Source organism: Micromys minutus (genome assembly GCF_963924665.1).
Source record: "Micromys minutus genome assembly, chromosome: 14".
Taxonomy (NCBI): Eukaryota; Metazoa; Chordata; class Mammalia; order Rodentia; family Muridae; genus Micromys; species Micromys minutus.
In genome coordinates, this window is record NC_137983.1 from 43,784,604 (window position 1) to 43,797,999 (window position 13,396).

A 13,396-nucleotide genomic window follows, 5' to 3' on the forward strand; every position below is an offset into this window, starting at 1 on the left:
TTACTTGGATTGGTCCTGTGACTGGGATGAAGATGCATGGTTGGGAATAGCACTTAGGGTCTAATTACTGTCATTTCCCTTCAGTACTTGAGGCAAAGGATTATCTCACTCAACCTGAATGTGGAGGTTTATCTTCTACTGAGAAAGTTGGGGAAGGTGGCTATTTGTCTCCGCACTAAGCAGGAAGGAAAGAAGAAAGGCTCACAGCTCCTGGCACTCCCGTTTGTTTGTCTTGTAATTAGGTAGAATTCTTTCAAAGCCTTTTCTCTCTACCAGTTGCTCAGACTTGCTTGGAAATGCATAAAAAGACCCAAGGTGTCTGTGGAGTAGAGAACTGCTAATGTCTTTTATTTATTTACTAAGTCTCAGAGTGAGTTTCTGGTTCAACTTTGGGTTTTCTTCAATTCGTGTTCCCTCGTGTCATTATTTTTAACAGTGTACTTTTTCTCTCAAATTCTAATATCAAGGTTTGTATGCCCCACAGTTTATTAAGATCTTCATTTTCATTGTGGATATTCATTCCTGGTGTTTTAATTTTAACTAAAAAAAAAAAAAAAATCAAAACATTTGAGACAGTCTCAGACTTCACAGTCCCCCTGGCTGTTCTGAAACTTGCTGTATAGATCAGGCTGGCTTCAAACTCACAGATTTCATCTCTTTCTTCCTCCGAGTTCTGGGGTTAAAAGCTTAAACCACCACACCTGACATTCCCAGTGTTTTTTTTTCCCCCCAACATAATATTTTTATTGATATTGTTGGGACTTTCACATCATATGACACTCACTTCCCAGTCCTCCCAGGTCCACCTCTCCACCCTTAAAAAACCAAAAACAAAACAATGAAAAACTCGGGAGGGTTGGTTTTTCATTGGAGGCCATACTGCATACTGCACTGGCAGGCATTTGGACCATTCTGTCAGAACTAGCTGGGCTCGGGAGAGTAGAGGCCAGGGGTGCTAGAGTGCACCCCACAGAATGGACAGGATGACCCACAACCAAGAATTTTCCAGCCACAGTGCCAGTGTTATGAAGGTTAAATGCATTTCCTTTACAGTAAAATGAGAGAAATGTTTTGGTCTCCACAGGAAGCATGAATTAGAGAAAAATTCATGCAGGGTATGAACAGGAGATAAAAAAGAAACCAGAGATAAGATGGGAATTCTGAAAAAAAAAAGAGGTTTCCCGTGTAGTTAGTATGTATTATTTTTAAATAACTTTCAGAATCTTTGTATGTGACTTTTTGTGCATAGGTTTGATGCAGAAGGTGGATCCCCTGTCTTTGATAGAAGTTAGTGTCAGAGTAACAAGTCCTACACAGAGGTTCTGTCAGGGTACTTTAATTTTGAAACCTTAAAAAAAAAAACCACACACACACACACACACACACACACACACACAGTTGATTATGACATTTGTTTTACCAAACTATAAAATAAGAACAACAAAAAAAATCTTTAAAAATAGAAACCAGTGAACACCTTAAAAGAAAAACAACCAAACCAAACAAAAACCAGGGAGCCCTGACTGTCCTAGAACTCTGTGTAGACCAGGCTGGCCTTGAACTCCCAGAACTCTGCCTGCCTCTGCCTCCCAGTGCTGGGACTAAAGGTGTGCACCACTATGCCTACCTTCTATTCTTGTATCTAGCTTTTATTATCCCCTAAGCCATCCAGGTAAAAGATTCCCTAGAAGACAGAACATTTGGTAGGTCAGGACCGTATACAGTCACATGACCTGTTTTAGCCAGAGAGCTCTTGAAATATCTGACTCCCCATTAGAAGCTTAAATTTTGTCCTATTGAAGTGTCCCGTTTTTTCCCTCTCTGAGTTCACTTCAGAATTGTAATGAAAATATTTTAACTTCCTTGCCTGAGGCTTAGCCTCTCTCCTGTAACAGAGGCTTGTCAGCATATATGTTCTTGTCCATAGTGAGTTACTTAAACTTCTTTGAAATAATGAGTCACAACAGGAAGTTGGAGAAAAATGTTTCTTCTTTTGATAGGGCATCTAGCTCAGGCTATTCCTTCCTGGCTGAGGCTGACCTTGACCTTGTGCCTTCACTGTACCCAGAGTGCTAGGGTTATAGGCTTGTCTTACCACGCCTGGCTTCAGGCTAGTGTGCCTTAAAGAGTTTTATTTGAAAATTCCATACAATGTATTTTGATCATATTCTCCTCCCAACTCCTCCCAGATCCACCCCACCTTCCTGTTCCCCCAGCTGATGGTCATATTTTCTGGGATTTGGCTTACTTTTGATCACGCAGGACTTATTGCTTATCAGTGGCATTGCGTTCATCTTGCCAAAATCCCAGAGTGACTGCTCTCGAAGTGGACTGGGTTGCTGCCGCCGCAGAGGCTTTTAAGAGTCCGTTTAAACCTGTGTTTTAGGAATTTGAGAAGACTGGAAGTCACTGAAAGACCTATGTCAGGTGAAGCAGTAGCCTCAAGCCTCAGCTGATTTAGGATTACTGGTCTTTCTGCCTAGTCAGTTGTGTTTCCAATGTTTTCTTTCCTTTTTTCTGACATGGTTCTTAATGGACAAAGTTTCTGGACGGTAGTTGATCATGATGTGAGTTCGGTATGCATAGGAGATTGATGGGAAACCTTTATCCAAATATGTGAGAAAGCTGGGGAACGGGGCAGTTAAGTGAATGAAATGCCGAGAGTGTTAGAGGACTGGGGTGTATCAGAGGTGAGGTGGTGAAGGCCGCTCATTGGGAAAGCCTTTGCTTGGCACGTGTAACCCCCATGGTTGATGTCTAGCATCTGGAAAACCAGTTAGAAAGGATGAAAGTCAGCATTGTTAGATAATAAGACACTGCACTTGAGCAGGGAATTGTGATTTTTACAAAAGAAACACTTCCTTTTTTTTTTTTTTAACTTAAAAGGTAATACAGTAGAGACAGCATACAGCTCAAACAAGTCAGCCACTGTAGGAAATATACTTCTTACTGCTTCCTGGTTCTACTGAACATGGGACATATATTAGACAGATTGGTCCATTGATTTATGCTGTGTCTATGTTTAGGGCGTTTTAGAGTCTCAGTTTGCAATATGTAAATATAGTATTACATTTATTTGTGTGTGTTCAGGGGGGATCAGAGTATAACTTTGAAAGTCAGTAGTCTCCTAATACGCTGTGGGTTCGAGGAGTCAACTAAGGATGCCAGGCTGGGCAGCATGTCTTTTACCAGCTGAACCAGCTTGCCAACCCAAGTACAGTATTTTGTAATTAGAGTTGTATGCAGCAAAAGTTTTAGTCCACTTATCATCCATGCCCTGGAGGTACCCAAGCAATTATATTATTATAGACGTTTTTAAGCATACACAAGAATAGAAAAAAGTACTAAACTCCTATATATGCATTATCAAGGTTTAATCTTATTTTATGTATATATCTTTCCTCACTTTTAATATTTCTAGACATTTTATCATTGAATAGTTAGCAAGAATCACTAAACCACAAAACCTTACACACAGAAACAACAACAACAACAACAACAACAACAACAACAACAACAACAATAATAATAATAATAATAATAATAAATAGCTCGAGCTCATCAGACAGTATCTGAATTTCCCAGATTATCTCCCAGTCTTCTCAGGTCATTGATTTTAGCAGGGATCCAGACAGGCCCATGTACTGCATTTGCTGCTAAGGCTTTTATAATTTACGAAATCCCCAACTTCCTTTTTTTTTTTTGTGCCTTAGTAGAAGAAGCCTCTGTGCTCCTTCCTCAGCTTAGGTAGTGACCAGGGACCATCGACTCCATTAGACTTCACTGAAAGAACTTTTCACTGTGTCTGTGGGTTCTGTGGTGAGCTCCTGTAATCTCAACATTTGGACTTCGGAGGGCAGGAGGTCATGAGTTCAAGGTCATCTTGAATAACTAGTGGGATCTTGTTTCAAAAGCAACAAACAACAAAGATAGCAACAGAAAAGAATTGTTATGCCCTTAGTAATGATAAGAAGAGAAAGCTATTCTGTGTTGGGCTTATTGAGAGACTAAATCCAAGTCCAACATTGCTTGCTGTTCAGTTCCTAGTGGTGTTGTTTTGTTTTTTATTTTTTATTTTAAGGTATGGCCTTGTTATGTGTTACTATGTATCCGTGGCTAACCTTGAACTCAGAGAAATCCTCCTGTCTCCACCTCCCAAGTGCTGAGATTACCATGCACTGTCTTGTCTGGCCCTCAGTTTTACTGATAATAGAATCTCAGGGTGCATGACTGGAGTTCCTAACTGTTAATAGCTGTTGTATAAAGTGTCCTTGTGGTGGACTCCTGTCGTCACTTCAGATGAGGCATTTGGTATTTGTTAGGGTATATTAGAGCTGACCCATTAGATACTAAATGCATCTTACCTGTCTTACCAACTTCATCCAGTGTTTAGAAACTCTCAGGATGTCATTCAAGATGCACAGGAGGGAGGGAGAGAGGGGGTCCATGCACCTGAGCTCTAGCAAGACACACCCCATACTAAATCTCATGTTCTTTTGTTTGTGCCGTAAGAGTTTAAGACGAAGCTTTATTTTGAGAAAAAGGGTTAGAGTATACAGACATTAAATGTTTGAAAATGATTTTTTTACACACACACACACACACACACACACACACACACTGTTCAGGCTGACTAACACCTTTTAGTATTTTCACCCTTATTCTTACTGAGGATGATATATAAACATTCAAGGGGCTGGAGAGATGGCTCATCATTTGAGAGCACTGGCTGCTCTTCCAAAGGACCCAGATTCGGTTCCTAATACCATATGGTGGTTCACAGCAGTCTGTAGCCCCACTTCCAGTGGATCTGACTGTGGGTACCATGCATGCACATGGTAGTAAACAGACATACATGCAGGCAAAATACTTGCCAAATAGAATAATAATAGCAGATATAAAAGTAAAAAGCATCGCATGAGTATCAGGTAGGTTTTCAGTGACTTAAATGCATTGGTCTTTTTTTAAGATGGGGTCTCATTATGTAGCTCTATACATCCTGTCCTGGAAGTCACTATGTGGACCAGCTGGCCTGGAACTTGCAGACATCCTCCTGCCTCTGCCTCCCAAGTGCTGGGATGATTAAAGTGCCCATCACACATCCATTGCGCCCATCCAAACACTCAGTTTTTACTTCCGGGATTTTGGTACCATGGAGGTTCGCTTTGTCTCATTTGTTGTTCTTTTTGCTGCAGACTTTGAACAGACCATCCATCTTTCTTCTTATGAGATTATAACTCCTCGGAGATTAACTAGAGAAAGAAGGGAAGCTCTGAGGCCCAGTTCAAAGCAGGTAAGTCCTCTCTTGAGAACTCTGAGTGTAAGAAGATTCCAGTTGCTTTTCTTAATGAAAGGCAGCATTTGTATGGTGGCTGGTGTGTGGAGTAAGTAGTTATTACATGCATCACCTATGACATTGGTATCCAGCAGACATTACTCTAAAGAAATGATAGAGTGAGCCTCAGCGTCTGTGTTTTTAAGGTCAGAACACTCGAACCTTACAGAATGAAGGGAGTGGAATTCTGTAGCGGGGTTGGGACCCTGGCTGCCGATGGGCAGTGGCTTTACTCTGACAATGATAGTAATCTTTACTTAGTTCATGATAGAATATTCGAGTATGCTGTGCTAGTGCTTGGGAATATTTATTCAAAACCGAGTTTTAATATCAAATACTTTATATGCTGATTTAAAAATTACAAAATAAATTGTTGGGCTGGAGAGATGACTCCAGAGGTTAAGAGCACTGACTGCTCTTCCAGTGGTCCTGAGTTCAATTCTCAGCCCCCACATGGTGCCTCACAACCATCTGTAATGGGATCTGATGCCCTCTTCTGGTGTGTCTGAAGACAGCAACAGTGTACTTATATATAATAAATAAATCTTTAAAAAAAAAACAAAATAAATTGTTTAACTCTGAGGAAATTCGGTGTTGTTTTCTTACGGGAGGAAGTTTACTCTGTTAACCGTGTTGTAACTGTGTACATGTAGGCTCTCTGCACCTCCCAATAATGCTGTCCTTGACATCTTCTGAACTCCAAGGGCACTGACACACATGTACTACACATGCAGACGTGCTGGCAAAGCACTCAGATATGTAAAATAATGTAGGAGGCTCAGACATCCTTGTGCTAGGATAAGGAGCAGGGAAAGCAGGAGTGTTAGAGGGATGCCTGCTGTCTGCCCGGGAGCCGGGGAGTGCAGGTGTGCTGGCCTTTGCTCTGTATAACACTGATGCTGAACCACATCCTCCCGGAGGCCCTTAAGATAACACAGGTAGCCTGTCTGTAGAACCATCTTCCTGAAAGATGTACTTCACATGGACTTTACAAAGAATTTTGAGATAGTCATGTCTTAGACTTGTGTGTGTGTGTGTGTGTGTGTGTGTGTGTGTATGTGTGCGTGTTTGAGTTAATTATCACCAGAAAACCTTTACTCAAACTGTGCTGTTCTTAAATATGCCTGCAATAACCTAAGCAGGTGTCAAACTGCATGTTGGATATAAGATATAAGAAGGATATAAGATAGCCTTCTTACCTCTTGAAGATTGCTTTCTGTTGGTGGTGGCGTTTGCAGAGACCCACACGAGATAAAATAAATAAATCTAAAATAAATTAAAAAAAGAGTAGATACATGTGTAGGTAAGTATCCATGATCAGCTACTAAAGGGACAGAGATGAATAGATACCTATTACTTAAGAATACAGTCTATAAATAGTTGCAGCCAGTGCCAAGTTGTTTTAATTTAGGATGTATTTTCCTGCCTCTCGTGATCTGTTGAAGAGTAAGTTACAAGGTTGTGTTTTATTATTGATATTTTCCTTCTCTGTACATTTAGATTTCCTATGTCATCCAGGCCCAAGGAAAGCAGCATATTATTCACTTGGAAAGAAACACGTAAGAAAGTTCATTTACTTTGCCTTTTTAATTATGTTTCCCCCTCAACAGTGTATTGATTTCTTCTCTAGGTAGATGTTGCTTAGTCGAGTCTGAGCTCCGGAGTCAGCAGATTCAGTTTTTGCTGACCCTGCTGCACAGTGGTAGGCCTGCAGCTGAAGTCCAGGAGGGTTATGCCGGGGCTGGCGGGCTGTGACTTCCATAGAAATGTGCAGGGCAAATACTTATAGTTTAATTCTTCTCAATATGCCTTTATGAAGTGTGTATGAGTGAGTGAGTGAGTGAGTTGTGTGTGTGTGTGTGTGTGTGTGTGTGTGTACAGGGGTACGGTGTGTGTGAGAAGGGTGTGTGTATCATTGCCAACAGTGCCCCAATGGGTTCGGTTTTTGGAAAGACTCAGTTCCGTAAGTTCCTGAATACTGTTCTAGAAGATATCACAAAGACACAGCACACAGGGACAAAGAAAACTCAGGAGTCAGAGGTTCAAGTATTCCAGGGTCTTTTCTTGGTTACAAGGGATTTGCTCTCACAAGGCTTCCTGTATTTAAGGGAGCAGAGACAGTTTCATCAAGGGTTTCACTAGAGTTGTCATGTAGCTAAAGTCAGTCAGGGTGAGCAGTGAAACTGGGAGAAGCCATCAGTCTGTCCATCCCTGAACAGGACAGACAGTTGATCTTGGGTGTCCTCTGACTGTTTTGAATTTTCAGAAGCATGGTGCACTCTGAACCTGACTTTCCACAAAGCCTGGAGATCACCTCTGAGCTACTGTGAATAGTGTGAAAGAACTTTGCTTTGCCCTGGTTACACAACTGTTCCCTTGAAATGAGGGGGGAAGCATTTCCTTTAACAACTGACAGCAGACATTTGTCTTCATAAGTAGTCTAGAACAGTGAATGTTTCTTGTTTACATAGTACTTGGTATGTACAAAGAATATAAAATACTTGCTTTTCTTATACAAACATGGCAGTGTCAAACAGCCCGATTTGTTGTTTTCTCCTGAGCTGTAGCAGAAGTTGAGCATACTGTTGTTACCAATGGACATTCTGTGCCAAGAGAGCAAGTTGTATCTTTACATCAGTCAACTGGTGTTTCAGGCTTGAGTCTGCTGAGTAGCTTTTAGTTTTAAAAAGATCACATAAAAAGCTTTTAAAAACTTATTTCTGCCCGTCTTCTGGGAATAATGTCTTATGAGCTGCCCTAGGCTGTTGGTACTTGGTACATTTAAATGGTTTGTTTTATTCCTCCTGCAGAGACCTTTTACCTAATGACTTTGTAGTTTATACCTATGACGAGGAGGGCTCCCTACTCTCTGACCATCCCAACGTACAGGTACTTTATTTTCTTCTTGATACTTTGAGAATTTAAAGTGAACACAGATAAGGTGTGCTGTTGTCAGATGCCCAGGCTGTCCCGTTGCTGGCTCCACAGGACACCTTCCATATCCTTACGAGATGGTTCTGGAGGAGACCGATATTTACTGGGCGTCTCTCTTGTGCTTAGTAGTAAGGATTTGTGTTTAAAAGACGGGTGGTGGGGTGGTGATGTTTTGGAGACCAAAGGTTTTACTACTTTGATAAAATATTAGTATTTAAAAGCACACCTTCCTATTGCTATTTATGTCCATCAAAATCACATTTGTTTATTGTTGTGTGTTCTGATGTTCTGATGTTTTTGCTTACATTCCTCAAGAGGTGTGGTCCTCTCTGCATCAGGCAACACAACACTCTGGGATAGAATCTCCCGACTGGAGTCTCCAAGTAATTGGCAGCTAAGCTTGGCCTTGTGGTCTTCTTGGAGCATAAACATTGCCAGCTTTGCTCAGGAGGAGTATTTTATAGTTCCCTTGGCACTTACACGTTGCATAATTTCTTTGCAATAGTTTTTATGCGAAGTCTTTAGTCCCATTGACTATTATTGCACTTGAATTTTCTACTGCCTTGCTAGATGGAATTATGTGTATCAGTGGAGTTCTTCAAATGCACAGGATGCACTATACAAAAACATAAGGAAATGCTGGCTGTACACTGTCTATTTCTAGTCCACTATCTGATTCCTTTATCTTAGTATGTGAACGTTGTTTAATAGAAGAGATAAAATTTACATTGTAGCATATCCCAGATAAAAGATAATCTATTTTTTCAACCATCCAGATATTTCTATGGTAAGAGCCACAGACCACAGAAGATGCCACTGGAACCATTACTGTTCCTTCTTAGAGACTTTTCTCCTGCAGACACTGTTGAAGCCTGAATTCTGGCTCTGCTTTATTGTCTGCTGAAGTTGTATCAGCTGTTTGTGCTTTGGTATCTACTTTTACTTTAACATGGAAATAGTTATGACTTCTCGGAGGTACTAGGAAACTTTAATAAATTAATACTTGAGTGTTTACAAGAGAGAGTCTTGCAATTTATGAATAAATGTAATGATTATTCATTACTGCTTAAAATTGTAAAAATAGAATTTCAACTGTATAGAAACTTCAATAATTTGAGCTTTATAGAATGGTAGTATTTTAATAGATGTTTGGAAAATACCATGTATGAATATGAGGTATTTCAGTTATTTCTTGTTTATTTAATATAGTTCAGGAAGATGAAAGTGTGTCTGTAGATTTGGAATACAAAGTAATTATCGTAATGACATACCATTGTCTATAATATGCTATTAATTAACATATACATTTATAAACTTTAAATGTTTTCCTTTAGGATTCTATTTTTAAGATTGAAGAAATTCGTAAGGCGGATTTTCGATTCTCACAAGGCCATTTTTAATAATAAGAAGAATGAGCACATGAGTTTCTGTGTGAAATACGTCCCCAGATTGTGACGTCTGAGGATTTGCGATTGTCTTGGGGCTCAGTAGAAAAGTTCAGAGCTAGCTCTTCTGCACAGATGCTCTAACTCCTCTGTGAACAGATTGCCCAGGGCTCCCTGGGTCCTGGCTAGTGGCATGGTCTGTGGTCTGTCTGTTTTGCTGTGCTCATGCGTTTCCAGTTGTGTGCTTCAACAAGGCGCACAGTAGGCATTTTTTTATGGCAGCCTCATAGTCTGACTACCACTTTTGTAAACTAACAACATGACTTGTGTTTTGGAAAACGAATGCTCCCTGCTATTTGAAAGTTTGCTGGAGTGATCTGACAGATTAAACAAACACAGATTTATTAACACACGAGGGGAAGGACTGAAGAATGTCAACAACTCAGTGTAGTCACGGCTAGTTTAACATGCTGCTGAAACTCACATTGGGGAGCATCAGGGGAGCCCTAAATAATGTGTAGGAGAACCGTACAGGCTTGGACGACACGCAGTGACCTGGGACCAAGTCCATTTGGCCTTAGAACAGACAGTAGTTTGTTAATGTTCCTCTGTAGACTGAATAGGGGCAAGGGTATGTAACAACAAAAGTCTGCCTAAGTGTGTTGACAGTCTTCAGGTTTTCAACCCATACATTTTCTCTGGGTAATGAAATTTTAGTAAAACTGAAGGTATTGGGTCTTTCTTGGCAGATCTGGTCAAGTAGATAAGGTGACCGCAGCAGAGTTAAATTAAATGCTGTGGAAATACTTGATAAAGGCAAGTTATTAGACAGATGTCATCAGGCTGGTAGATTGCAGGGTCACCTGTTATGACTGGCCAGCTTTGCTGTTTCTCAGTGTGTGGTGTCAGTGACATATTCCACCCGGAGTCCTGCTGAGTAATTGTTAACGGGTCAATAACTGGTTAAGGATTTGACTTCTGGGTTTTCCCTCTGGAAAGTTACTACTAAAAAAGGTACAATTATTGTCTTTAGAGTTGTGTAAATCCCTCCACTGTCAAGTTTTTGTATTTAGTTTGAGGATTTAGCATTTGCTTCAAATCTGTTGTTACTATAAGTGCTGTCATATGGTCATGCTCTCTTTCTGGGTATTGGTGTAGATTCAGGGATTCTTTCTTTCCATACATGTAAGGGCATTTGCGGACCTTCTGTCTTTTGTCAGATTTTCTACTCAGTATTAAGACAATGGTTTTCAGCCTTCCTAATGCTGCAGCCCTTTACTACAGATAGATCCTCATGTTATGGTGACCCCCCCAACCAAGAAATTGTTTCATTGCTACTTCATAATTGTGAGTTTGCTGCTGAATAATGCAGGATAGCTGATGTAGGACCCCTGTGAAAGGTTGTTTGGTCCCCAAAGGGGTTGTGTGACCCATAGGCTGAGAATGGCTGATTTAAGAGATCTTTATATGAAGGGTAGTAACTCTTTGTTATTTAACTTACAAATATTTCCTTAGGGTCTCTCTCTCTCTCTCTCTCTCTCTCTCTCTCTCTCTCTCTCTCTCTCTCTCTCTCTCTCTCTCTCTCTCTCTCTCTCTGAGGACCTTATGTTTATATGTATCTTTTCATGTAGAAGCTTACATTTTTAAATGTAGTAAATGTGTTTAATCACACACACACACACACACACACACACAGACGTTTCCTGGGCCAACTGTGACTTAGAATGTCAAATATGCTGCATCTGGGCCAAAAGGTCACGGGGAGGGCTGTTTGTCGCTGGCATCTTCTGTGTACTTATTCAGGTGATAGCAGATCACCTCCAATAGTCTGAAGCATGCCTTCGGTGGTGTTCTGTGGGAGATCAAATTCAGGCTGTAGCTTTCTTGATGGTTTTGAGCAGCCCAGCGGTATTTGAAGAGTGTGTGTGTTTTGCATTTAGAGTCATTGTCATTATCGAGGTTACGTGGAGGGAGTGCACAGTTCTGCCGTTGCTGTGAGCGCCTGCTCTGGACTCAGGTAAGGACTCTCCTGTTTTCCCCCCATTACTCCTGCCCATCCATCTCTGTTCCAAGCTGAGTCATTTGGTGTTTAACAGTTGGATTTCACTTTGTTACTAAGACCTTTTCATCCACGCTTCAGATGTTCTTGGGATATTTGTTTAGGAAAGCCTAGTAATTGACCAATTATAAGATCCAATGGGAGAAGTTTTTGTTTTTTTTGAGACTACAAAAATTTGCTGTTTGAAACAAAATATATTTTAAATTTCTATAGCACTTGGTAAATTTTTCTCCTGTATTATTTCATGCAATTCTCATGGTGACATTAAAAAGGTCTTTCTATGATCATATTCAGATAAGCAAACAAGGTTTAGAGAAGTTCTGTCCCATGCCAATTGACGTTATAGTAATGTTGCTGTGGACCTATCGTGGTTGGTTGGTCGCACGAGTGTTCATCTCAGGTTAGCTATACGTGACGGCTCCCGTTGTCCTCCTTTAACAACTCCCACGTGGTCACTGTGTGCCAGGTCTCAGTCTTCAGTATTTTATGCCTCTTCAATAATTTATTGAGAACGGTTCTGTGTAGATTGTGTGCTAAGGCAAAGGATAAATGACCTGCTGAGAGAGTTTCTGGGCTGCTAGAAAACAGTCTGTGGGCTCGGATTCCTGTGCCTGGTGCCAGCCTTCCCTCAGCTGCTCTGCAGCCTCCTGTCGGAGCTAAGTAAGTGGAGGGTCAAAAGGTGACATCTGTGTTTGCTGCGCTCTCTACTGCGCTAGGGCTTCCTTCTGTGTGTTAAAAACTAGGACCCAAATTCAGTTTCTGATTCCTGTTCTGTTTTTCTTTTTCCTTAACAATGGTTTGTGTCACCCACCGTTCAGAGGGTTGCTGCATTTGGAGAACGGCAGTTTTGGAATTGAACCTCTGCACAACAGCTCACACTTTGAGCACATATTTTACCCAATGGATGATGTCCACCAGGAGCCTCTGAGATGTGGAGTCTCTAACAGGGACACAGAGAAGGAAGCCACACAGAGGGATGAGGAAGAGCACCTGAGTGTGACTCAGCTGCTTCGAGTAAGGAGCAATGGCACTCTTCCGGGCTCAGGCTGTTCTTAAGAAATCATTTCACCCTAGAATGGTGACTGTTGTCTTTTCCCAGCTCAGTCTGTTGTGATCAGAACCAGGCTGTGAAAAGATGAACAATGTGTAGTTCTGGCGACTGAGGGGAGGGCGGGCTGAAAAATTTTAAAAACGATTTATTTATTTATTTTTTGTGTGTGAGCACACTGTCATTCTCTTCAGACACACCAGTAGAGGGCATCAGATCCCATTACAGATGGTTGTAGCTTCTGGGAATTGAACTCGGGACCTCCACACTGCTGAGCTGTCTCTCTAGCCTGGGCATCTGAATTTTTGTGTAGTCCTTACACTTTGGCTCAGACACACACACACACACACACACACACACACACAAACACAGGGCAGGGAGGGAGGAAGGAAGGGGTAGCTATTTGAATTTAAGGTAATTATTACCTCAGATGCCACTCGAGGACACTCAGGCTTCTGCTTCGGGGACTTATGTGTACCATGGATGCTCAGGATGTAGGCAGGCCTGTTATGGTTCCTCAGGCCAGCTTAACTCAGTGACAGGGCTCTCCACCATGGCCGACATGCTGGATGAGGCAGTTTTGATTTTTGTTTGTTGATTTTTTTTTTTTTTTTTTGAGATTAAGAGGCCTGTAC

At 41.2% G+C, this 13,396-nt stretch overlaps 1 protein-coding gene across 1 annotated transcript in view; it reads left to right on the forward strand.

Moving 5' to 3' along the window:
- The window catches only part of ADAM9 (ADAM metallopeptidase domain 9), a 73,610-nt gene that overhangs the window by 4,095 nt on the left and 56,119 nt on the right, over positions 1-13,396 (forward strand). The window contains exons 2-6 of the mRNA XM_080928990.1: positions 5,196-5,293; positions 6,836-6,894; positions 8,146-8,224; positions 11,595-11,671; positions 12,532-12,727. Coding sequence (XP_080785116.1) covers positions 5,196-5,293; positions 6,836-6,894; positions 8,146-8,224; positions 11,595-11,671; positions 12,532-12,727 — 509 coding nt within the window. The remainder of the gene's footprint in view (positions 1-5,195; positions 5,294-6,835; positions 6,895-8,145; positions 8,225-11,594; positions 11,672-12,531; positions 12,728-13,396) is intronic.